The sequence below is a fragment of the Stegostoma tigrinum genome, chromosome 5 (assembly GCF_030684315.1).
Source record: "Stegostoma tigrinum isolate sSteTig4 chromosome 5, sSteTig4.hap1, whole genome shotgun sequence".
In the NCBI taxonomy this organism is placed as follows: domain Eukaryota; kingdom Metazoa; phylum Chordata; class Chondrichthyes; order Orectolobiformes; family Stegostomatidae; genus Stegostoma; species Stegostoma tigrinum.
The window spans coordinates 78258768-78285944 of NC_081358.1; the positions used below are offsets into that span (position 1 = coordinate 78258768).

The following is a 27177-nucleotide window of genomic DNA, read 5'->3' on the forward strand; positions in this document are numbered from 1 at the left end:
AAAAGCAAAGGAACATTAACCATCCTTAACAGCTCTTGAACAGAGTGGCTTACTATCCATTTCATAAAGTAGTTAAGGGTCAACTACACTGCTGCAGGTCGATAGTCACCGGTCAGTGTAGTCATTTTAAAACTACATCACCATCTCCCTCAAGTGCAGACAGAACTTTGGGATAGTTTTGGAACAACTTGATGTCATAGTATGGGACTTTGATCACTGGGTGGATAAACTCTGACAGGACAATTTGTTTACTTCAATCATAATGATCATTTGATGCTCATGGCTAATCCATCTTTGGATGGATCAAACTTGGAAAACTCCCATTAACTGTGATTTGAATTCCAATGAGTCATTGACTATGAAATGCTTCTAAGGGCTTTGGTCAAGTTTGCAAATCGAACTTCATCTAAATATGGACAAAAACAGCAAGGAAGGCACAAGATTACAATGTCCATATTGTGAGAGGTTGCCTAAAGGCACCACTAGCTAAATTGTGACATTATTCTATTCTTCAGAATATAAAGAAGTTTTACCTGACCATCGGAAGTTTTGAGAGAGGAACTGGAGGTAATTTCACACCATCAGGTAGTGTGACATTTTCCATAGTACCAGGACATTTTGTGGTGTAGTTCTCCAAACTCTGAGAAACTTCCTTTTTCTCTGCAAAACATAACCATAAAAAAGAACAGTATTTCACTGGGTTCTTTGCTCAACAAGAGCTCCAAATTTTAGCCTCTTGGTCAGGATGCAACTGTGGAAAATAATAAAATTGACCAGGCGTAGAAAATGACCTGAAGCGACGGTACTCAATTTCTGCGAGAATGTGAGATCCTTTATCAAGAGGTCTTGCAAGGTTGCACAATTATGGCCTTAAACTATATTCTGACCAAAATAAGTATTCTCCTGAACAGTTGGTACGTGTAATTAGGTTACATACCACATCTTAGCCAAAGCAGCAGCCTATTCCATAAGAACCATCATTATGAAATGCAGAATAATCTCAGATCATAAACTATTCCTCAGCATTTTACTTAAAGCCAAATCAAATCAAGACTGTTGGAACTTCCACATCATTTGTAAACTTTGTACAGTTAATTGAAATCAGGCACTTGGAACCTTATGACCAAGTTTGTTGGATCAGTATACAAAAAACAGCAATAATACAAGCAATGCTGAATATGTAAAGCACTAATTCATCAACAGATCCTACCCAGCAAAGATACTTCAATGCATCAAGCAGCAGTTCCCATTTCACGATGTTAACCCTAACTTTGAGTAGAAGTTACAAAAAGCCTTAAAAATGCAATTAGCTCTCAGCTATTTACATTATAAATTAATGTCTTTGTGCAGTCAAGCCCAGGAAAATAATCTTTCAACAGAAAGTTCACAAGGCCAGGCACATCGTCCACAGATCAAGCTAAAATAGAATAATTATTTTAACACAAAGCACAAACTACTATTGCAATACATGAGGCAGGAAATAATTCGCTAGCAATGATGGATCAGATAAATGTAAACCAGTAAAATTATTAATTCAGTATCAATTATAGTATATGAGTTGAAATCCCAGATAATTCAAATATTTCAACTTAAAGCACGACTTTGAATTACCAATTGACTACCCTGGTCTGGTGAAATGGTTGATTAACACATTCTGAACAGTTGTCAATGGAAAACTTAAACTAAAACACCAAATGCTGGCAACGCACAACAGATTTGTCAGCATCTATGAAGACAACAAACAAATGAATATTTGAGACCTTTCTGCAGAACTGAAATCTACAAAAGGTAGACAAGCATATGAATACCAAACAGAAGAAGGAAACACATACAAACTTAACAAAAATGACAACTTTGTTCACATACAGCACTTCAGCTAAACAGCAGTTAAATCAGCACATGGAGTTTGGTCCAGATATTCTCATTTCCAGATAGTTGTGGACGAGATGTACTGCCCAAGATGCATGTTCAGATCCGTTAGAAATCCAAATTTCATGACTACATCAGAATTTCCCAGGAAGTTTCAAGCTCTATTGGGTAATTCCCTTATATCTAGAGTCTTCTGAAAAGCACCCCAATTTACTTCTCTGAATAGCTGTTGTGGAAACGTTAGATAGTTACTGAGGAGTTGGAACATATTAATCTAATTAGCACCACCTTCCTCCAACATTATTGATCCAATCTATCTTAGCATTCTATCCTCTTTCCACACTTGATATACAAATTTGCCTAACTACACATTCACTCATACACGCAACCAATATAAGCTCATTTAAAAACTTTTTTTGGTGCAATTCAGCAGCTGATGCTGTAAAAAAAGGCAAGGCTTGGTCGCCCCTGTGCTGCAATAAGTCCTGAGGAGCACCCTACAAGAGGAAAATTAGGTGAGGAAACAGCAAGGTTTAAAACCAGGCAGGAAAACACACCGATGGTTCATCGGAGGCTGCACGGAGGATGTTACCCAGCATGGTAACAAAACATCTGCAGAACAACAAACCAGCTCGGCGAGCCAACCAACCTCAAAACAGGAAGGGTTAAGGAATTAATTGCGGAGTTTTAGGTATCACCTGCCAAAGGCATGGTTACCAAGAGTGGAGCAATTGAAATTTGGAAGTGTAGGATTAGATGAAAGCAGCTGTTGAAGACTAATCTTCAACCTATCTTTCATCCCAAAAGCCTTGAAAGCATTGCCAATTCTCAAACCAATGCCATCTGTCCCAGAATTCTACATTTCAATCCTCCATATCACTTACTGTCCCTACCACAGTTGTGAAGTGCTCTTTATCAAAAATCATAAGTGGCCTCCCACATGGAGTGACATAAACTATCTTTCCTCATCTCTTTCAAAATGCCCATAGCCTTTTACACGACGGATGACCTCAATTTCCTCCAACATCCATCCAGTTGGATGACACTGCACCATTTGGTTCCATTCTTATTAACTAATCAGAATCATACAAATCTGTTGTGCATTGCCAGCATTTGGCATTTTAGTTTAAGTTTTCCACTGACAACTGTTCAGAATGTGTTAATCAACCATTTTACCAGACTAGGGTAGTCAATTTATAAGTCCATCAAGTCTGCACCAACAGAAACTACTTTAATCTACACCGGTTTTAATTTCCAGCACTTGGCCCACAGCCTTGAATATTATAACATTTCAAGTTTTCATCCACATACTTCAAGATTGTGAAGTTTCCCACCTCAAATATACACCGCAGGCAGTGCATTCCATATATCCACCATGAAAACATTCCTCAAATCCCCCGTCAGCCTCCTGCTCTTCACCTTAAAATTATGCCCCCTCTTAATTATCTCAACTTGGGGGAACAGCTGCTTTTGATCTACCCTGCCCATACCTCTCAACCTTCTACATTGCAATCAGGTCTTTCTCAGCCTTCTCTGGTCCGAAGAAAACAACATAAGCTTATCCAGCTCTTTTCAGAGCTAAACTCCTCCATTCCAGAGTTACTTCTGCACTGCTCAACTGCAATCACAACCTGTGTATAGTACAGTGACCACACGTGCACACAGTACTCCAGCTGTAGCCTAACCAAGCTTTCCATAGCTCCACTATAACCTCCCTTCTCTTATAATCTATGCTATGACTGATAAAGACAAAAGACCTACACATTTTCTTAACCACACTGCTAACCTGTCTTGCTGCCTTCATGGATCTATGGTCAAGCACTCCAATACCTCTGTTCCTCTGAGCCTCCTCATATTCTGTCATTCATCGTTACTCCTTTTTCTAATTATTTCTTCCAAAGTGCACCAGCTCTCATTTCAGGGTTAAACTTTATCTGCCACTCTAATGCCCACCTACCCAATCCATCCTCCTATAATCTAAAGCATTCTTCCTCACTGTCACCCGCAAACTTACATATCATAGCCCACACATTTTTTCCTGTATCACACATGATTTACATATATCACAAGCAACGAGGAGCCCTGCACCAATCCCTGTGGTATGCCTCTGCATACAGCCTCCAGTCACACAAACAGCTTTCTATCAACACCCTCTGTCTCCTACCACTAAGCTAATTTTAGATCCAACTTACAAAGTTACTACTTATTCCATGTGCTTTGGTCTTCTTTTCTGGGCTCCCACATGGGACTGTCAAATATTTTGCTGAAATCCACATGAACTTGATCATGCCAGAGAGACAATAGCCTAGGAGGTATCATCACTGGACTGATAATCCAGAGACCCAGATAATGGTCTGGAGATCCAAGCTCAAATCCCACCACGGGAGACCGTGGAATTTGAATTCAATAAGTATTTGGAATTAAGAACCCAATGACGACTGAGAATCCATTGACGACTGTCAGTAAAAATCCATAGGGAAGGAAATTGCCATCCTTACCTGGTCTGGACTACATATGACTCCAGACCTGCAGCAATGTGGTTGAATTTTAAATGCCCTCTGCACAATTAGGAAAGGGCAATGAACGGTGCCTAGCCAGCAATGCTCTCATCCCGTGAATGAATTTTTAAAAAACTGCTCTACTTTATTCTACACACTTGGCCAGTTCTGTGAGATACTAAATTACATTTGTTCGGCATGACCTCCCTATGACAAAGTCATGCTGACAATCTGTGATCAAACACTGCCATTCTAAATGGAGGCCAAGTATCTCCATCAGAAATCTCTGGTGTGTAATTACACTCTCTCAGTCTGACTTTCTCTTCCTCATACACTTTGTGTCATGTTCACCACTTGCATTCCCACCTGTTTTTATATCATCTGCAAACTCGCTGTCGTATGTTCACTTCCCTCACTCAAATAATTGATGTGTGTTATAAATAACTGTGGTTTGAACACTGATTCTTGTGGCATTTCACCAGTCACAGGTTGCTACCCTGAAAATGCCCTCCTTATCCCAACTCCCTGTCTTCTATCAGTTAGCCAATCCTCTATCCGTGCTAATACACGAACCTAATACCACAGGCTCTGACTTATGAAGTAGTCTAACATGTGGTTCCTTATCAAATACTTTTTGGAAATTTAAATAAATCTACTGCTCCCTCTTGACTTGTTGTGCATGTTACCTACTTACCACCACCTGCAAGTTCCCCTCCAAGCCACTCACCACCTGACTTGGAAATATAATCGCCGTTCCTTCACTGTCACTGGATCAAAACCTGGTATTCCCTCTCTAAGGGATTGTTGGTCAACCTACAATACATGGACTGCAGCGGTTCAAGGCAGTAGCTCTCTACCTTCTCAAGGGCACCTAGAGAAAGCAATAAATGCTAGTCACCCAACAACATATATGTCCCACAAGTGAACAGGAAATAAAGTTTATCTCTACCACCTTTATTGAAAAATTAAACCACATCAGCTGCATCACCTCTTTTGTAGATAGACAGCAATTAAAAATTTGGGTCACAGCCCTTCCAATTTCCTCCCTCATCTCCCAGACGCAACTCAACCAGGCCTGGGGATTTGTTCCCTTCAAAAACCTGACCAAACCTCCAATACCTTCTCGCTCATTGTCAATCTGCTCAAGAACCTCTTGGACCTATGCCAAAATTCCATGCCCGCATCCTCATTTTCCAAAATGAAAACAAATCTGAAGTACTTATTTAACAGCCAAAACCAGTCTGGCTCCTCAAACAGATTGTCCCTAGTCCCTCATGGGCCCTTCTCTTTCCTTGGTTATCATCTTCCCCGGTTATACTTAAAGAATATCTGGGGATTCTCTCTAATCTTAACCGTTATTGTTTTTCATGCACCTGCTTTGCACTCTTATTTGCTCCAAGGCATTCTTCTCCTGCATTTAGGCCACCATTAACTTGTTCCCTTTGAGCCTTTTAAAAGCTGCCCTCTTCCCTCTTATCCAGTCCACAACATTCCCAGGTGCCCATAATTTCCCAGGCTTGTTGTACACAGGGTGAAGTGTACATGTTGGGCTTGCATTCTTGCCAATTTTGTTTTGAATACTGCCCACCCACTTGCACATTGAGATCTACAGCAGATCAGTTTTCTTTGGCCAAATTCTACTTTCCTTTAACAAAATACAGAGTTAGTCACCTTTTCACTCCAGAGATGTAAATCCCAAATTAGACAAAATGATCTCCTTCCAAAACTAACCTACATTCCTGACTTACTAGATTCCTCAAATCCATTTTGTTCTCCACTGTCTCAATAAGCTCTCATACCCTGCCATATTTCTTTCCCAGTGTTCCTGCTCCATATCCATTATCTCCACTCATCATCCACTCAATAACCAAGAGATAAAACATATAATTACTGGAAATGTTGAGCAAAAACAGGACATTTTATAAACACGCAACGGATCTAAAATTATCTGCAAAGATTACAGTAATTTAGTTAAACAATGCAATGCATTTTATTTTGCCCCTTCTCTTCAATGTTGTTCCTTTTCAAACTACTGCTTACATCTAATACCTGTGAATTTAGTTTCTTACTCAAGAGAAGTAAAATGACAATTACCCGATTATAACATACGAAAGACAAAAGGATTTGCATTTCAAAACTGTAAAGAAAACAATCAAAATGTTAAATTATGCTTTTATATAACTGAATGTTTTGTTTCTTCCATTTATTGTCGTTTTAAGAGTTGATAGTGACTTTTAATTATTTTCTTGCAAAATACAAATAATTCAAAGAACCAGCAGACAACTGCAGTTTCTTAAACATCACAAAAACAGTTAGCAAGCTTTCTTAGAGTAGAATGGCATTGACATATTCAACAATTAGTGATCACCACATCATCTAGTCAAAAGCAAATGACTCCTCAATTTTCAGAAACAGACAAATCTTAAAAGAAAATTAAGATATCAAGCTAAACTTGGTATAATATCTGGGCTACAGCTAACTTTTAAACTACTCTGGTATTGTGTCCAGAGATCTCAAGCATAGTCAAATAAACCACATCAAGATAATTATTTTGTCACAAAACATTAGCTCAAGACTAACCCCAACATAAAATAGCCATATTCCACATAACTGTATACCTACCTTGATCAGAGAGAAAATCAAGCATGGTTTGAAGCAAGAAGGACAGATGGCGAACTGCAAGTGCAGGATTTCCCATTCGTCTTGAAGCGTAAACAAGTTCGTGGAGTAACCGCATTTGTAGCGCTGGCCAGCCTTTGTGAGTTCCTGCAATATTAATTTAGAATTACAAATGAGAATAATTGTACACAGAGAAATAAAATTGAGACACACATTAATTTCATGAATGTAACCAGAGTTCAAATATTAAATGGTATCGAGTTTTGGGAAGATTTGTAGCTCAGGTTGAGGTTCTGGATGCGAGTTTGCTCACTGAGCTAGAAGGTTCGTTTTCAGACATTTCGTCACCATTCTAGGTAACATCATCAGTGAGCCTTCGATGGAGCGTTGGTGTTACGTCCCGCTTTCTATTTATCTGTTTAGGTTTCCTTGGGTTGGTGATGTCATTTCCTGCATTGGTGATGTCATTTCCTGTTCTTTTTCTCAGGGGATGGTAGATTGGCTCCAGATCAATGTGTTTGTTGATGGAGTTCCGGTTGGAATGCCATGCTTCTAGGAATTCTCGTGCATGTCTCTGTTTGGCTTGTCCTAGGATGGATGTGTTGTCCCAATCAAAGTGGCGTCCTTCCTTATCTGTATGTAAGGATAAGAGTGATAGTGGGTCATGTCGTTTTGTGGCTAGTTGATGTTCATGTATCCTGGTGGCTAGCTTTCTGCCTGTTTGTCCGATGTAGTGTAGAAACTACAAAATACCTTGCAAGAACTGTGACAAACACTACATCGGACAAACAGGCAGAAAGCTAGCCACCAGGATACATGAACATCAACTAGCCACAAAACGACATGACCCACTATCACTCGTATCCTTACATACAGATGAGGAAGGACACCACTTTGATTGGGACAACACATCCATCCTAGGACAAGCCAAACAGAGACATGCACGAGAATTCCTAGAAGCATGGCATTCCAACCGGAACTCCATCAACAAACACATTGGCTCCAAATCAATCTACCATCCCCTGAGAAAAAGAACAGGAAATGACATCACCAACCCAAGGAAACCTAAACAGATAAATAGAAAGCGGGACGTAACACCAATGCTTCGTCGGCGGCTCACTGATGATGTTACCTAGAATGGTGACGAAATGTCTGAAAACAAACCTTCCAGCTCAGCGAGCAAACTCACATCCATTAAATGGTATTCTTAAAACTGAATAGAGATGCAGAGGAAACTTCTTAAGCACTCACAGCAGGTACAAAGACAGCAGACATAAGTAAATATGGCCCCCATCAAAAGAACTCATTGTGGAAACAGAAAACTAAGTCAGCAACTAAACAGAATTCTGGAGAATGGCTAGGATGTCAAAGGCAATTAAGCAGAATACATTACCAATAATAACATGTAAATGTGACCAAGCCAGATCTGAATAAACACATTTATAAATACTGAGCATATTCAATACAGATGTTTTTTTCGTCAATCTACATTTGGTCTACAAGTGGATTGAACCACTATCATACATTACAATCATTCAAGTTACATTAGATTAAGGTAATTAGATCTAAGCCATCCCAGTGCAGGAATAGGAGTTAACAACAGCATTATGCCACAATAGACAAAAACAGAAATATGATGGGAAGTGTCATAAAAAGCAAACAACAGTTGGTGGCAGAAGAAAAATCAACAAAAGGTTGATAAGAAATCGATCACAGATAGATAATTTCTGATCAGCAGCACAACCTAACCAGTGGATTATGCACAATTTGCTCAAATTCATCAACTGTTCACACCAGTACAAGAGATCATTGTAGTCCCTAAAAATGAAAACTAACTGAACTGCAAATTGGACTGCTTCAAAATGCAAAGGGAAGTTTTGGAACTTAAAAATCAAATTTAAATGATGTTGAGCTGTGCAATATAAAAATGTCTTTTGGAAATAAAAAGAGGAAAACACGAAGAATCAACAGTCGGACAAAAAGCTTTCAAGTTTCTGCCAGTTAAAAGCCATCTGATCGGTGGAGCCGCAGGGTTTAAAAACATGTTCACTGCAGTTACTTGAAAACATTTGGAGCCTGCAGACAGCATCTGTCTCTCCATGCAGTGGAGAGAAAACCCTAGAGAGCTTAAAAGAAATAATTCTGACAAAAAAGACACGCAAGTCCACTTGATCAAGTGGAGGGGCATCTATCACCACAGAGTTAAACTGTATCTGAACAATGCAAAAACAGAAAAGGGCTTTGATGGAAAAAGCATTGTCTACTTTGTGGTCTGGTCTGTTGCTCTTCAGAATTTTGTTTGCTCTATCTATATTCTTTTCTAAACTATTTGACTTTTTTTTCTGTTTTAATTTTGATCAAGTTTGGGGATATTGAAGGGGTGTAGTTTAAGCTGAATTAACTAGAAACCTTAATTTTTACAAAAGCTGTGAAAAAAAATTTGTGTTCCAACAAATAGTTATCCCTAATGCTACAAAAGGAACCTGGTGTGGTCTGCTTTGTGCTAGGTGGCTGACAGTCAGGAAAATTAAATGTCAGTGGTTTCAGTGGGATTTTACAGTTGTACCTTTTGTTGGCAACATGTGGAAGAGTGAGGCATAATTATTGGCATACCTATTACAGCTGTATTGTGACCACAGTGTACCACATTCTATTTTTTTCTTCCATCTTTGTTTGTAACCTTTGTTTTACAATCAAAGCCAGCAGTCCGAGAATTTAACATGCAAAGCACACTCAGTTCCAAGGGGATGTTACAGGCGGATGTTCCAAACTATTGGCTACTTGCAATTCTGCCCAAAATAGGAAGGAGCAAGGGTTTCAAACTGTCCCTGAACATAGTTCAAAAGGTCCACAGAATTCAAAAAGGTCCCAGACAGTGTCAAAGTCATTGAAAGAGAGAGATAGAAAGCTAAACATTCCATGAGAGGTAGCTCTGCTTCTATTAGTCCTACTGGACATGTAACTGAACCAAATGAGATCTGCGCAGCGGACTCAGTGAGTAGTCAGGAGTAGTTGAATATGTCTGTATTATAGAACTCAAGATAATGTTTAAGGAATTAGTAGGCAAAGCTCCACAAAGATTCTGGGAACTGTCTGGGCTCAACAGACGTCATATGCTACTAACAATCAGCACAGCTAAGTCAGGGTTGCAATGCATACAATTGGATATGCATTAAAGCTCAGAGGAAAAGGCCAATTCTAGCTTGATTAAGCTGTCAGCAAAAAGCTGTAAGTCTGCTTGTTATTAAGTAAAGAAGTGTAGTTTTCAAGCTCAGCAGGCAAACAGCAAAGAGCCATTGAGACAGGACATGACAGGCTGTCTTTTGAGAGGGAGCTTCAAGGCTAGATTGGCACAAGTAAAGAACTGTAATTCTTTATTAACTTCCTAAGATTTCATATCCATGGAGTCAGTGGTATTGGAAGGATATCCAGAGGATGTGCTTCAATTGTACTTTTATTTGACGTGCATCTTAGGGTGTTCAAGAGAGAACAGGAGAAATAAAAATGGATCGCCAGGAAATGGCAGAGAAGTTTAACATATATTTTGTCTGTCTTGACAATCACATTCCCGAAGAACTAAGTAATTGAGCAGTTGAGTGGGGAAAAATATAATCATCCTCACTGGTATTAATCTTTCAAGAAAGCATAAATTCTGGTAGGGTCCCCCAGAGAACTGGGAAAACTGCTCACATAGCATCTTCATTCAACAAGGGACGGAGACAAAAACAAAAGGAGGAAGCTATGGTCCAGTTCACTTAACATCGACCTTTGGAAAAATGTTGTAATCTATTACAGACATTTCAATAGCAGAAATATGTAGAATATTCAAGCAGAGTCAGATTGGTTTCATGAAGGGAAAATTATGCCTAATGAATTTATCACAGTGTTTTTGAAGAGATAAACAACATAGTAAAAAGGAAACCAACAGAGAATTTATTTGGATTTCCAAACAAAACTGAAAAAGGTACCACACTTCTGGCCACTCTATTAGAACTCATGGTGATACAAGTTGCACTTTACCATGGTTGGATGACTGGCTCACGAATACAAAACAGTTGGAAAAAGGGGCACATATTCGGGATGACAACCTTTAACTAGTGGAGTGCTAACAGCATCAGTGTTCAGATCGCAGACATTGGCAATGTATATTCACAACTCAGATGAGCAAAATAGAAGTATACGTGCTACAGTCAAGTTTACAGATGACAAAGTGAAATGGCAAAGCAATTGGTGTGGACAACACAAACAGAAGAGTTATAAACAGGATGAGTGAATGGGGAATAGTTTGGCAGATGGAACGTAACATTCGAAAATGTGGGTTTATGCACTTCGGCAGAAAGAATAGAATAGCTGAACTGTTAAATTAATTTAAATGGAAAAAGGCTACAGAAAGTTGCAAAACAACTTGAGGGCCCATATGCATAAACCATATTAAAGAAAGGCCTACAGGTTCAGCAGAGAGGTCTTGCTGAAACTGTGTAAAGCACTACTTAGACTACTAGATTACTGTCAACATTTTTCACTCTTCTATCGAAGGAAAAACATACCCACATTGGAGGTAGATTGTATCAGAGATAATGGGAACTGCAGATGCTGGAGAATCCGAAATAACAAAGTATAGGGCTGGATCAACACAGCAGGCCAAACAGCATTGTAGGAGCACGAAAGCTGACGTTTCGGGCCTACACCCTTCATCAGAAAAGGGGGAGTAGGAGTGGGTTCTGAAATAAATAGGGAGAGAGGGGGAGGTGGATTGAAGATGGATAGAGGAGAAGATAGGTGGAGAGGAGACAGACAAGTTAAAGGGGCGGGGATGGAGCCTGTGGAGGTGGGGAGGTAGGGAGGGGATAGGTCAGTCCAGGGAGGATGGACAGGTCAAGGGGGCAGGACAAGGTTAGTAGGTAGGAAATGGAGGTGCGGCTTGAGGTGGGAGGAGGGGATAGGTGAGAGAAAGAACAGGTTAGGGTAGCGGGGACGAGCTGGGCTTGTTTTGGGATGCAGTACAGGGAGGGGAGGTTTTGAAGCTGGTGAAATCCACATTGATACTATTGAGCTGAAGGGTTCTCAGGCGAATGAGTTATTGTTCCTGCAACCTTCAGGTGGCATTGTTATGGCACTGCAGGAGGTCCAGGATGGACATGCCATCTGAAGAATGGGAGGGGGAGTTGAAATGGTTCGCGACTGGGAGGTGCAGCTGTTTATTGCGAACAGAGCATAGTGTTCTGCAAAGCCATCACCAAGCCACCGCCGCCTGGTTTCCCTGATGTAGAGGAGGCCACAACAGGTACAGGGGATGCAGTATACCACATTGGCAGAGGTGCAGGTGAACATCTGCTTGATGTGGAAAGTCTTCTTGGGGCCTGAGATGGGAGTGAGGGAGGTGGTGTGGGGGCAAGTGTAGCACTTCCTGAGGTTGCAGATGAAAGTGCTGAGCGTGGTGGGTTTGGAGGTGTGTGGGGAGCAGGTAAGGGAGTCATGGGGAGAGAGGTCTCTCCAGAAAGCAGACAAGGTTGGGGATGGAAAAATGTCTTCGGTGGGGAGGCGGGGTTCAGATTGCAGATGACGGAAGTGTCGGAGGATGATGCGTTGTATCCAGAGGTTGGTGGGGTGGTATGTGAGGACGAGCGGAGGCTTGGGGACCGCTTTGCGGAACACCTCCACTCGGTTCGCAATAAACAACTCCACCTCCCAGTCACGAACCATTTCAACTCCCCCCGTCCATTCCTCAGACGACATGTCCATCCTGGGCCTCCTGCAGTGCCACAACAATGCCACCTGAAGGTTGCAGGAACAGCAACTCATATTCCACTTGGGAACACTGCAGCCCAATGGTATCAATGTGGATTTCACCAGCTTCAAAATCTCCCCTCTCCCCACTGCATCCCAAAACCAGCCCAGCTCGTCCCTGCCTCCCTAACCTGTTTTTCCTTTCACCTATCCCCTCCTCCCACCTCAAGCCACACCCACAATTCCTACCTACTAACCTCATTCCGCCCCCTTGACCTGTCTGTCCTCCCTGGACTGACCTATCTCCTGCCTACCTATACTCCCCTCCACCTATCTTCTCCTCTATCCATCTTCGGTCCACCTTCCCCTCTCTCCCTATTTATTTTAGAACCCCCTCCCCCTCCCACTTTTCTGATGAAAGGTCTAGGCCCAAAACATCAGCTTTTGTGATCCCAAAATGCTGCTTGGTCTGCTGCGTTCATCTAGCTCCACACTTTTTTATCCCGTATTGGAGGTAGTCCACTTTGATCTGTGTTATGGAGAGGCTTTGTTATGAGGAGAGTTTGAGTAGCTTGGGCCTTTACTCACTGGTGTTCAATGAATGAATAAATAAGTAAATGAATTGAAACATGCAAAAAAAAGTGCTTGTGGTGGTAGATATGGTAGATAGTTCATTTCACCTTGTGGAGCATCTAGAACATGAAGGCATCATTTCAGACAAAGTGGCCACACAACTAAACAGAGAAGAGGAAAAACTTCTTCTCTCAGAATAGCAAGTCAGTGGGATTCTTATGGCAGAGGGTTATTGAGGTTCACAATTAAAAACATTCAAGGCAGGGATAGAAAAAAAAAATGTAATCAAGGGGAGAATCAAAGGTTATGGGCATAACACAGGAAAATAGTATAGCTAACTCAAATAGCTCAATCATAGACAATTACCTATTACGTGTTTAACCTGGGTGTCACAGTATAAGCTGTACATATGTTGCATCTTGCATCACTATTCTGAGCAGGAAGCTCAAATGTTCTTTGTTCAAAGCCATGTGCCTTCATTCTCTCACTAAAGCCCCCTGGATCTTGCACAGTGTCTACCTTTAATTTTAAAAATGCGCCCTAATGCCTTGCCAAATTTGTGTTACGATCAGTTGTTTGGTCTCAGATCATAACAATCATTTCACTGCAACATAATCAATGACAGTAAAGTTTTAAGAAAATAAGTATTTTGATTTGCAGCTTGCTGCATACACAGCTGAGCTTGTACAGTACCTTTCAATTGTGACAAGGGTTCAGACTCATTTGAGGCAGATAGACCAATGTATCGGAACTCTCCATTAACATGAATGCTCCTACATAGTGTGAATTTGGCTGTTCTCAACTTTTTCCTGGTGGCCTTGATTTGATACAGCAAGCAAAAAATGTGCAAATACCTTCCATTCAAGAAGCACACCTCTTATTTCTTTGATCAAAAATTGAAATGGTGACCACCACAAACAAAACCAGTGTCTTATTCAACAGTCCGAGTCTGGTGATTGATGGATTGATTTTTTTTTTAAAAAAGAGAAGCCAGTAATACTTGAACATTACTGAATAAACAGCCATTCAGTCAAATCTAGCACCGAATATCAACATTCGATTTTGGCACTTTAACTGATGGAAGTAGGCTGTGATTTACGTGGATTAATATTGATTATGAACTAAAATTTAGGATGCATAAGCTTAATGCAAACTTAACAAGACAGAAGAATCAAATTTTACCTTTGCTGAAGTCTTGGGGATCCAATGACAGGCTATATCCAGGTAATGTCTCTAACAGCAGCTTGTAACAAGCTCTCCACCCAGGTTCAGCTATTGATGGTGTCACACATTGCATTGCCGCTACACGCTTGAAGAAGGCAGCTTTACGATGAAAACCTATCAGGTCATATAACTCAGAAAGGACACTATATCGCTGAATCTTCTCCTCTTCAGAAAGCTAAAAGATATAACAATTTCATGATCTAGGAAATACCAATCATGTTAAAATTTATTATTCGGCATGAGCATACAGATAATTTTATTAAGTTTGTGGGGGATGGAGGTGAAAAAGCACATCTTGGTGCAGTAACTAAATTGGTTAAAGAAGATTTGCAAAATGGAAGATTTTTGGTCAGGTGGAAAATCTATTATCCTTTTCTGCTCAACATCAACATCTAATGTTGAATTAGTGGTCTTGCAACCTGTGTCCTTTAATGAACGAAACAGTCTATTCCATTAATTCTCTCTATTCTTTCAGCTATAAACATTATATCATCAAGTAAACTGTGCCAGTCTGACAAAGACAACTGTTCTTCAAATTACATTAATGATTAGACAAGATCAACACTAACAAGTTATGCCTCTTCCATAAAGCTTCTCGTCAAATATATCCAATGTGCAAATGCCTTCCATCTTAAAGGTAGAACTGTTCATTCATAACAGTTTTCAATATTCAGTGTGTAATATCATGGTATCTATACTTGTAAAGTTTGTTTTAATTGGAGGGTTAAGTTTAAAGCTGAGCTTTGAGGAGCACCAAAATGCATTTTTCCACAGTTCTATGCTGTGAACTGCATATTTTTTCTAACCAATTCTTTTTATTCTGCGATGCAAAGCAACCATGTGCATTCCCAACAGGTCTGGTTAATGCAATCAATGTGGTGTTGGTTACATCAGAAGAACAGATGTATCATAAAGTAGGTCAAGCGGAGGTGCATATCCAAATGATCGATTACAGAGAAAGGGCAGTTTTTGGAACTTCTTTTACATCAAATAGAACTGTACAGAAACAGGTGTAAGTGCATAGATAATTTTCAATGCTATCAACAGGGGCGGCACAGTGGCTCAATGGTTAGCACTGCAGCCTCACAGCACCAGGTACCTGGGTTCGATTCCAGCCTCGGGCGACTGTCTGTGTGGAGTTTGCATATTCTCCCCCTGTCTGTGTGGATTTCCTCCGAGTGCTCCAGTTTCCTCCCACAGTCCAAAGATGTGCAGGCTAGGTGGTTTGGCCATGCTAAATTTCCCGTAGTGTTCAGGCGTGTGTGGGTTATAGGGGGAATGGGTCTGGATGGGATGCTTCAAGAAGGGGTGTAGACTTGTTGGGTCAAAGGGACTGTTTCCACACTCTAAGAAATGTAATCTAATCTAAACATAATATGATTCTTGGAAAATCTGACTGTATAGTTGTAGCTTTGGATGGAATAAAATCTTCCTCGGGGTTTCCTTAAGATTGAGGATTTACCAGCCATTTCAGAACACCAATGAGCTCCATATGAGGGCAGGTGATACCTGATACATTAGGTAGAGAATTTGTTTGAAGGTTCATTCTCTCTTTTTCCAATGCCTCGACTTTATTCCTGCATGTTTCCAGGGAATCCTAGAATCCCTACAGTGTGGAAGCTGGCTATTCACTCCATCAAGTCAACATCAACCCTCCAAAGGAGCATCCAGACCCAACCCCTTCCCTATCCCTGTAACCCTGCACTTTCCCACGGCTTACCAACCTATCCCTGGACAATACAGGCAATTTGGCACAGCCAATCCAACTAACCTGCACATCTTTGGACTATGGGAGGAAACTTGTGCAGACACAGGGAGAATGTGCAAATTCCATTCAAACAGTTGCCTTAAAACATCCCTAAGGCATTTTTACTGTCCCTTAGGAGAAGCTGCTGTCAGGCAGACAAATGATTTACCCAGCCCAGAAAACTAATTTCCTCTTGCAAACAGTTCACACAGCTCAACACTTCCTCAATCTACTGCAACTAATGCCAGACTTGGGAAAATGTGGATCGCTTTCCATATCTCTTCAGCCTTCTCTTATAAAAACCATACATGAGCAATGAAATTCATCAGTGGTGCCAATGTGCCAGCTTAGCCTTTGGCCAACTAAGAATGAAAAATAAACTTGAGGAGCAGCACCTCAAGCCAAAAATGAAGATCATATTTTACTGGTCAGCAGTGATCCTTGCCTTCCTACATACTTCAGCCTTGGATAAATCAACAGCAAGCACCTCAAAGCACAGAAAAACTACTGTTAGCCTTTGCAGGATCCTCCAAATGCAGTGGCAAGGCAGTCCAACAGCTGTGTCCTCCCTTAAGTAAACATGCCCAATATTGCATGACTAATTCAGCTTCATTTGGTAATAGATGATCACATGGCTTTCATAGTATACTTGCACTATTAAAACTAATTGCTAATTTAAATGTTCCTTTTTTGGCAATCTAAAACAATTGTGAAGAGCTCTATCAACAGAGCCGGTTCCAGAAAATCTAATTTAATAATAGATAAAACCCAAAGAACTGAAAACGTTTTAAATCAGAAACAAATACAGGAATTGTTGGAAAAGCTCAGCAGGTCCAGCAGCATCTGTGAAGAAAAATCAGAGTTAACGTTTTGGGTCCAGCGAGTCCTCTGCTCTAGACCAGAAACATGAGCACCGATTTCTCTTCACTGATGCTGCCAGACCTGCTGAGCTTTTCCAGCAATTTCTATTTTTGTTTCTAATTTAATAGAAGCTTTATTTCATCTTAAATGGGCAACACTAAATTCTTGAATGCTTCACTTTTTATTGCTGCAAAAAATTTTTTTTTAAATTGCCAAAGCACTTTTTCCTTGTGCTCATCGAGATGGAAATGGAAATGGAAAAAATAGCAAACCTTGAAGGATTCATCAAATGGTACTGTATGAGAAAAGGTTTTAGATTGGTTGCCAAGTCAACACCGATTCAAGGCACTAGCAAACACTTAACTCTCAGACTTTTGTTTGAATTCAGTCTCGGCAAGTGAACTCTGGACCACGGCAGAAAAGCACATGGGAACGGCAATGTCCCAACAATTCAGATGTAAAAACACCAAGTGTGGATGGATTCTCTCTACAGAGGACAGGATCCTGAACACCCTTTCTAGCTTCTAGTACCCATACTAAAACCACATTACAACCCCTTTGATAGAATTTCACACACCCAGTTCAAGACTTAGATCAATCAAATTGAATGCTGGATCTAATATCCTGCATTTTACAACCAGAGCCTGCTTGTACACATTCAGTACCCACTCATTGTGAACAAATAAAATAACATGCTAATTGATATGATCTGCCAGTCATTGGGATATATTTCTTAGCTCACAGCATCACAAACATATTTATGTGGAAAGGTAGGATTTCTTTTTGGTTTAATAGTATTACCTGTCACTGGAAAATATCATTTATATTGCTAAATCGCAGCAAATTACCATTTGTTTCTTAGATTTTTGAGACTGACTCAGAAATATTTCCAGACCTAAATGTGGGTCTTTGACTCTTTGCATGACACACAAGGAAAAATTTGATTGGGATAGTCATTATCCCATAGAATAGCCTTGATCCAACCTATTCAAGCACTCGGCTTGCACAGGGACCAAATGGTTTGGGCCCTATTTACTAGGTTGTTTAAGAAGCCAATCTTCTAATGCATGGAACTATAGGAAGCCCAACATGTATATATTCTGACGCCTGAAGGTGACCTTCTGGTCGAAGTAAACATTCTGGTAGAATCTATTAGCAGATTTCTCAACTAGCAGAAAAGGATCTTGGTTGACTGCTCCATTTCAAAAGGTGAATTTGAGCACAAATGAAGCCTACTTAATTAGACATGTGCAAGGGGTATTTTGTTCAGGAACATTTGTCTTGTGAAAGCTAATGAAAATGTTCATAAAAGCTGTACCTAATGTGGTCTTGAGGCAACTCCATATATTTGGACATTCAACAGTGTCATTTAATCTTTCTGTGAGTGTTAGTTTCAAAGTTCTTAACTTCAACATACATTCAGATAAATCTCATTTAAATCACCACGATATAGTCATGAAACATACACATCTATGGCTTCCTTCTGCAGCACACTAGTAAGTAAACTCACAATGCTGAACCTGTTAATTGACACAGTATTGCTATCAATATGCAAGTCATGTACACTCAAAGTGAACATGAAGGAATCTTTCGTAGGAATAGATGTAGCAACTTGTGCAACATTAACTGGCCAAATGGTTGAACATAAGTGGTCAAGATGTGATAAGGCACAACAAGCATGTCTCTTAGGCAGCCACAATGCATGTTAATCTCTCAGGCAGCCAACAGACAAATGAGTGCAATGAACCATCGTGGACAGATGCAATAATACAATAATATATACCACTAGGCAGGTTATTCTTCTTAGAAATAGTCCAACAAACATTTCAGTAAACTTGCTTGAGCAGTCATGTCAGGCAACAGGTCCAATGGTTACAATTTTGAATCATTAAGAACAGCATGCATTTTCTCTATGTAATCATACATATCAAGGACAACAATTCTAGCCCCAATGTCAGATCAACAGATGTGCATCTCTGGATTGGCTGGGAAGCCTTGTAATGCTGCCACAAGTCTGCATACACACACATATTTTAAAAAGAAAGCTTTCATTATTCATGTACTAGATCAGCTAGGCACCTTTTCAAGTCCTCAGCATCCATAATGTATGCTGGTTTATGGTAGAAAAGCTGAGAATAAAGGTGTTTAAATTCAACAAATAATTCTTCCCATTCAGTGTGGGATGAAGTTTCATGTAAATTTAAGCCATACATGAGAATGAATTCCTCACTTTCAAAGAGTGTACCACCACAGTAATTTCAAAGAGAACGTGATCAAAAAGATTTACCATATGCTTGGTAGCATAATCTCACAAGAATTAAAATTTGATGGACTCAAGAACATTCATTCAAAAGAACCGAACTTCCACAAAAATTATTAAAGCTCTTTTTCTCCTAATTGAAACATACAGGCCATCTACAACAATAGATAAATTAAAAGACATTTTCTTGAATTAAAATAAAGTTTAATAGCCAATTGAAGTAAACAAGTCATTATTTTCATTAAATGTTGAACAGGTCTCAATGATTGCCCATCAATGTGCTACTTATTTCTTTATGAAAAATTTTAACAGGATAGTAGGGCAGGAGCCTCAGTATAACATAAGAGAAAACTCTTCAGATTTACTGTGTCATAGGAGTGTAAGACAGCAAGCTTCATCAGCAGTTCAAATCTTTGCACAACTTCCAGAATAACAGGAGGTGCTGTGAAGCAGAAGGACATTCTGCCTCCACATAACGAAGTAATGCAACATGAACTCCAGTGCTGGTGAGATGCCAGACGTGTAGACCATTTGCCCAACTACTGGTGGATAGCATCAGACAACTTCTCCCATTGATCATTTGCAGTTGACAATGTCATTCATATTGAATTAACCCATGCATGCATGCCTCAGAAAAGTATCTCCACAATGAAGATATAATTCTGCTATTAGAAATCATTTTAAATAATTCAGTGTAACAATTACATCAGAAATCAATCTAAGATCATAAAATGTGAGGCTGGATGAACACAGCAGGCCAAGCAGCATCTCAGGAGCACAAAAGCTGACGTTTCGGGCCTAGACCCTTCATCAGAGAGGGGGATGGGGGGAGGGAACTGGAATAAATAGGGAGAGAGGGGGAGGCGGACCGAAGATGGAGAGTAAAGAAGATAGGTGGAGAGGGTGTAGGTGGGGAGGTAGGGAGGGGATAGGTCAGTCCAGGGAAGACGGACAGGTCAAGGAGGTGGGATGAGGTTAGTAGGTAGCTGGGGGTGCGGCTTGGGGTGGGAGGAAGGGATGGGTGAGAGGAAGAACCGGTTAGGGAGGCAGAGACAGGTTGGACTGGTTTTGGGATGCAGTGGGTAGAGGGGAAGAGCTGGGCTGGTTGTGTGGTGCAGTGGGGGGAGGGGATGAACTGGGCTGGTTGAGGGATGCAGTGGGGGAAGGGGAGATTTTGAAACTGGTGAAGTCCACATTGATACCATATGGCTGCAGGCCGCCGCCTCTTGCTCCCCAGAGGAGCTCGAACAGTTCATCCACTTCACCAACACCTTCCACCCCAACCTTCAGTTCACCTGGGCCATCTCCAGCACATCCCTCACCTTCCTGGACCTCTCAGTCTCCATCTCAGGCAATCAGCTTGTAACTGATGTCCATTACAAGCCCACCGACTCCCACAGCTACCTAGAATACACCTCCTCCCACCCACCCTCCTGCAAAAATTCCATCCCCTATTCCCAATTCCTCCACCTCCGCCGCATCTGCTCCCACGATAAGACATTCCACTCCCGCACATCCCAGATGTCCAAGTTCTTTAAGGACCGCAACTTCCCCCCCACGGTGATTGAGAACGCCCTTGACCGTGTCTCCCGCATTTCCCGCGACACATCCCTCACACCCCGCCCCCGCCACAACCGCCCCAAGAGGATCCCCCTCGTTCTCACACACCACCCTACCAACCTCCGGATACAACGCATTATCCTCCGACACTTCCGCCATTTACAATCCGACCCCACCACCCAAGACATTTTTCCATCCCCACCCCTGTCTGCTTTCCGGAGAGACCACTCTCTCCGTGACTCCCTTGTTCGCTCCACACTGCCCTCCAACCCCACCACACCCGGCACCTTCCCCTGCAACCGCAGGAAATGCTACACTTGTCCCCACACCTCCTCCCTCACCCCCATCCCAGGCCCCAAGATGACATTCCACATTAAGCAGAGGTTCACCTGCACATCTGCCAATGTGGTATACTGCATCCACTGTACCCGGTGCGGCTTTCTCTACATTGGGGAAACCAAGCGGAGGCTTGGGGACCGCTTTGCAGAACACCTCCGCTCAGTTCGCAACAAACAACTGCACCTCCCAGTCGCAAACCATTTCCACTCCCCCTCCCATTCTCTTGATGACATGTCCATCATGGGCCTCCTGCACTGCCACAATGATGCCACCCGAAGGTTGCAGGAACAGCAACTCATATTCCGCCTGGGAACCCTGCAGCCATATGGTATCAATGTGGACTTCACCAGTTTCAAAATCTCCCCTTCCCCCACTGCATCCCTCAACCAGCCCAGTTCATCCCCTCCCCCCACTGCACCACACAACCAGCCCAGCTCTTCCCCTCTACCCACTGCATCCCAAAACCAGTCCAACCTGTCTCTGCCTCCCTAACCGGTTCTTCCTCTCACCCATCCCTTCCTCCCACCCCAAGCCGCACCCCCAGCTACCTACTAACCTCATCCCACCTCCTTGACCTGTCCGTCTTCCCTGGACTGACCTATCCCCTCCCTACCTCCCCACCTACACCCTCTCCACCTATCTTCTTTACTCTCCATCTTCGGTCCGCCTCCCCCTCTCTCCCTATTTATTCCAGTTCCCTCTCCCCATCCCCCTCTCTGATGAAGGGTCTAGGCCCGAAACGTCAGCTTTTGTGCTCCTGAGATGCTGCTTGGCCTGCTGTGTTCATCCAGCCTCACATTTTATTATCTTGGAATCTCCAGCATCTGCAGTTCCCATTATCTCTCAATCTAAGATCAGCCTGGTCACACTGGAATAGGAAGGGACAAAGCATGCAAACATTAAAACAGATAATGAATTGAGTGAGCAGGAAACAGTAAAAAGGTAAACCTAGTGGCTCTTTATTTGAATGCATGCAATAGTAAGAACAAAATAAATGAATTTACAGCACCAATGCAGGCAATGGGTACGATTGTACAACTACTACACAGCCATGGTGACAAAGACAAAGCTGGGAACTAAATGTTCCCAGGGCATGAGACTTTGAAAGAATAGGCAAAAATGAAAGGGTGATGGGGGACCATGGTTAGTACAGGATAAAATACATAGGGTAGCAAGAAATGATCTTGGACGAAATACTGTAGAATCCCTGTGGGAGAAGTTAAGAAACATAAAAGGGAAGAGAGAGTGGTAGTAGTAGCCCATAGGCCTCAATAGCAGTTATGCAATGGGACAAAGAATAAACCAGGAGATAATCAAGGTATATGGTATATGGAAAGGCAGTATATTAATCATGGATAATGTCAATTGTTATACAGATTAGGCCAGTTAGATTAGCAGAAGCAACAGGCACGAATTCATCAAGTGTGTTTGTTCCAGTTTCCTAAAACAAATGCAAAAGGATTTTGAGAGGGCTTGCTTTGGTTGATATTGAGAAGATGTAGGTTAGATGGGCTTGAGATCAGTATGACAGGTAGGCACAACAGAGGGCCGAAGGGCCTGTACTGTGCTGTAATGTTCTATGTTCTATTATGTTGTGAATCCGACAAAAGTTCAGGCTATTTTGTGGTGTGTGATAAGGCACATTTAAAGAGAGGATACCTGATTTTAAAGTCCCTTCTGAAACAATCAGCATAACACATGGAATTTGGCATTCATCATCCAATTTGATTGGAAGGAATTTGGGTCGGAAACAACCGTGCTAGTCTTAAGTAAGGGTTATTACAAAAAGAAATGAGGGCAAAACCGGCTGGATTGAACTACCAAAGCAGTTTAACTGCTAAGACAGTTGAGAAAAAAATGGCTAGTTCAGGGATCAGAGCAGTAAGATATTCCAGTGAGGAAGGAGGATTCCAGGATAGGGAAAAGCCAACCATAGTTAACCAGAGAAGTGAAGGAGAGTGTCAAAAATGAAAGAAAAAAAATATAATGTGCCATAGATTAGTGGCAAACCTGAGAATTGGGAAAGTTTTAAAAACCAACAAAAAAAATCAAAACATTAATAAACCTTGAGAGCAAATTTGCAACTAATGTCATGATGGAGAGCAAGAGGTTATTTTTATATATAAAAAAAGAAAGGCCATGTTAACACAAGCACCTTAGAGAACAAGGCTGGGAAACTAATCAAAGGGAATCCAGGAAATGACCAAGGACTTGAATAAACACTGATGCTAAATATTTATGATAGAGGACACTAATAGCCTTCTAAAAGTACTAAAAAGTCAAAAGGACAAAAGGAAAGAAAATAAGTACAATAAATATCACGACAGAAAAAATACCAGGGAAACTAATGAGACTAAAAATTGATACATCTCCTGTACCTGATGGGATGCATATTAGGCTACTAAAAAAAAGCTACAAAGATAATGGTTGCACTGCCAGTAATCTTACAAGAATCCTTATATTATGGAAAAGTCCCAGAAGATTTGAAAACTTCAAACTTGTTCCACTGGCAAGGGCAAGGAAGCAAAATAAAGGTAACCATCGACCACTTAGCATAACATCTCTTACTTGGAAAACGTTTAGGAGCTTATAATAAAGCGTGCAATAGCAGATCGTTTAGAAATACATAATATGATCAAGCAAAAACAGCACGGCTTGATAAAGGAGAAACCAGTCCTGACAAAAGGAAGAGATAAAAATCTGGATGTATCATGGGGAAGCAGTGAATGGAACATATTTGGATTGTCAGAAGGAGCTTGAGAAGATGCACACGAGGTAACTTAAGATAAAGGTCTATGGTGCTGGAGGAAACAGACTGGCACGGAGGAAGAATAAGCTAAATAATAGAACATAAGAGTTGGAATTTTGGTGGTGTTGGGAGAAGCATGATTGGCATTTTCAGGACAGCACCCTGTATCTATTGAAGTGCCACAGGGATCTGTGCTGGGGTAACAATCATTTTCAATATATATCGATGACTTAGATGAGGAAAGTGAACGTACAATATCCAAGTTTGCAGACGGCACAGAGAGGTGGGGTGCAAAGAGAGATGCAGATTCTGCAGAGGGATATAGACAAGTTAAATTGGCCAAAATTTGGCCGAAGGGATATATTGTGTAAGATTAAAGAAGCTGAGTATTATTTAAATGAAGAAATACTACAGAAAGCTACAGCACAGAGAGAATTCTCCTGCACAAAACATAAAAAGGTAGCATACAAAATTCAGCTTGTAATAGGGAAGGCAAATAGAATGCTGGCCTTTATTTCAAAGGAAATAGAGCATAGAAATTGGGACCTTTTGCTAAAACTGTGTGAGGCACTAGTCAGACCACAACTGGAATATTGTGAACCATTATCCCTTATCTAGGCACTGCAGGAAAACCAGAGAAGGTTCAGGGGATTGATTCTGGGTATACAGAGACTCTCTTATGGTGAGAGGGTGAGAAGGATGCACTTGTACTCAGTGTTAGGAAGAATAAGCAGCAACCTTCTGAAAACATACAAGATTCTAGAGGGACACATCAGAGTAGATGCGGGAAGATTGTTTTACCCTGGGGCTCAGTTTAGGACCAGAGGGCATCTCAGAATAAGGGGGTCACTCATTTAAGAGAAGGAATTTAACCTCCGAGGTTAGTTCATCAGTGGAATTCTTTACTGCAGAAGGCTGTTGGGGCTGGGTCATTAAGAACATTCACAGCTGAGCTCAGCTGATTTTTAAATAAATAAGGGAATAAGAGTCTTGCGGAGGAGCCAGAAAAGCAAAGTTGAGGATTCAGATCAACCATGATCTCATTAAATGATGTAGCAGACTCAAATGGGCGGTTTCTGCTTCTATGCCTTATAGGGATTCATTTGCACGTGCTGGAACCCACACAAAGGTATACTTAGAACCTCGTCGTGTATAGGCATGAACTGTACATTGAACCTTGCCCCCGAGAAAAAAGGATCATGAGCAATGTCCTGACAAACCAGAATCTGTTTGGTCTGACAATGACTGCCAATTTACAGTTATTGGAGCATCTTCATGCCCAATACTGCTTCATTAAATCAGCATGCTCTTCTCAGTCTAAAGAAACATGCAGAGATAGTAGGAACTGCAGATGCTGGACAATCTGAAATAACAAGGTATAGAGCTGGATGAACGCAGGAGGCCAAGTAGCATCAGAAGACCTGAAAGGCTGACGTTTTGGGCTTAGACCCTTCTTCAGAATTTTCTGAAGAAGGATCTAAGCCCAAAACGTCAGCCTTCCTGCTCCTCTGATGCTGCTTGGCCTGCTGCGTTCATCCAGCTCTACACCTTGTTATCTTAAAAAACAGGCATCTCTTTTTCAAATCTATTTCTTATGTCGGAGTTCTAATGAATGCAATATTTCTTTTAGTCTCCTTCTAACAATGCTTAAGCTCAGTACCAAGTATTTATGAAGGAAATAGAATTTGAAATTAACAAATATTTTGCTGCTATCATCACTCTAAAGTGAACATAAAAAAAGTCCTAGCAAAAGATGCAAGGTAAAAAAGAACAGTGGAAATGATACTGTGTAAACTGGTGGAGCTGTAGGCTCAAGTCTCTGGGTCCAGAGAGACTCCATCCTGTGATCTTATGAGTTGCTAACAAGGCAATAGATGCTTTCATATTCGTTTCCAAAATTCACTTGACTCTGTAAAAATTCTATTAGACTGGAAAGGAGCAAATACTGTTCTTCGATTCACATAGGGCAGGAGCAGAAAACAAAAGCTGGGAAGTTTAATGTCTATCATGGGGAAGGTATTCAAATCAATCCAGAAGGTTACCATTGAAAGTTTAAAGACTGAAGACAATCAGGACCAGTCAGCATGGTTACAAGGAAATTATGTTTTGCCATTTGGAAGATTTGAAGGATTAACATAGGTGGTGGAAAAAGTAAAGCCCATGGACGTTCTGGACTTTGATTTCTAAACATATGACAAGGTGCCACATTAAAGGCTACTGCACCAAGTAAAACCACATGATGTAAAAGGCAGAGCATGAGCACTAAAGAATCAATGATTGGCTGAATGGAAGAAAATGTATGAATAAATGGGTCTTTTTGTCTGACAGTCCACAATAAACAGAGTTCCAACAGTCCGTGTTAGGGCTTTTCACAATTGCATGACTTTGATGAAGGTAATGCAAGATACGGCAGCTAAATTTGTAGACAGGTAGGAAAGTATATTATAAACAGGACCTAAGGAAGACCAAACTGAACGAAAATAAGGATGTTATGCTTCAGTTATACAGGGTATTGGGTGAGGTCACACCTTGAATACTATATGCAGTTTTGGTCTCCTTATTGAAAGGGACCATTGTAAACACCATTACATTTTAAAGGTTTAAAAGGAGGAGCACAACTTTATATATTTAAAATGAACGGGTTATCTTAAAATGAAATATGAGGCAGGCTAGGCTACTTTCCATTCGGGTATCAAAGAGTGAGGGGTGACTTGATTGTAGCAAGACCTAAACTGACAGCTGTACCTGCATCGCTTGCTGGTCTAATTTCACATATAATGCCTTCCACAACATTGCCACCATTGTTTGGGGGTCCAGAGACAACCTCATTGTTCGCTGCCTGTTGGTGATCCTAAGTTTAGCCCATACAGATTCGACTTCAAGACAGCTAATACCTTTCCTGACCAATGCATTAATGGTGTCTTAGGCAGCAATACTTACCCACCTCTTTTACCTCAAAAATCTCAATATCCTGGATATACAATACCCATTCCAAGTCACCCTACAACCTCATCTCTGTAATCCTAACTACATCATATCCATTTAAGAGACACATTCATCCACGTTACAAATGCTCCATGCATTGCCTTAAGTCAGGTTTTTTGAACATTTTTAAGCCCTATTTAACATTTAAACATTGTGGCTTGAATTC

The 27177-nt window shown here is 41.1% G+C and overlaps 1 protein-coding gene across 4 annotated transcripts in view; it reads right to left on the reverse strand.

Annotated features, from left to right (window-relative positions):
• trappc9 (trafficking protein particle complex subunit 9) overlaps positions 1-27177 on the reverse strand; it is a 169603-nt gene that overhangs the window by 82397 nt on the left and 60029 nt on the right. For all 4 annotated transcript variants that reach the window (XM_059646081.1, XM_059646079.1, XM_059646080.1 and 1 more), the window contains 3 exons: positions 14469-14685; positions 6990-7133; positions 534-660 (listed from right to left, as the gene is read on the reverse strand). In XM_059646081.1, coding sequence (XP_059502064.1) covers positions 534-660; positions 6990-7133; positions 14469-14685 — 488 coding nt within the window. The remainder of the gene's footprint in view (positions 1-533; positions 661-6989; positions 7134-14468; positions 14686-27177) is intronic.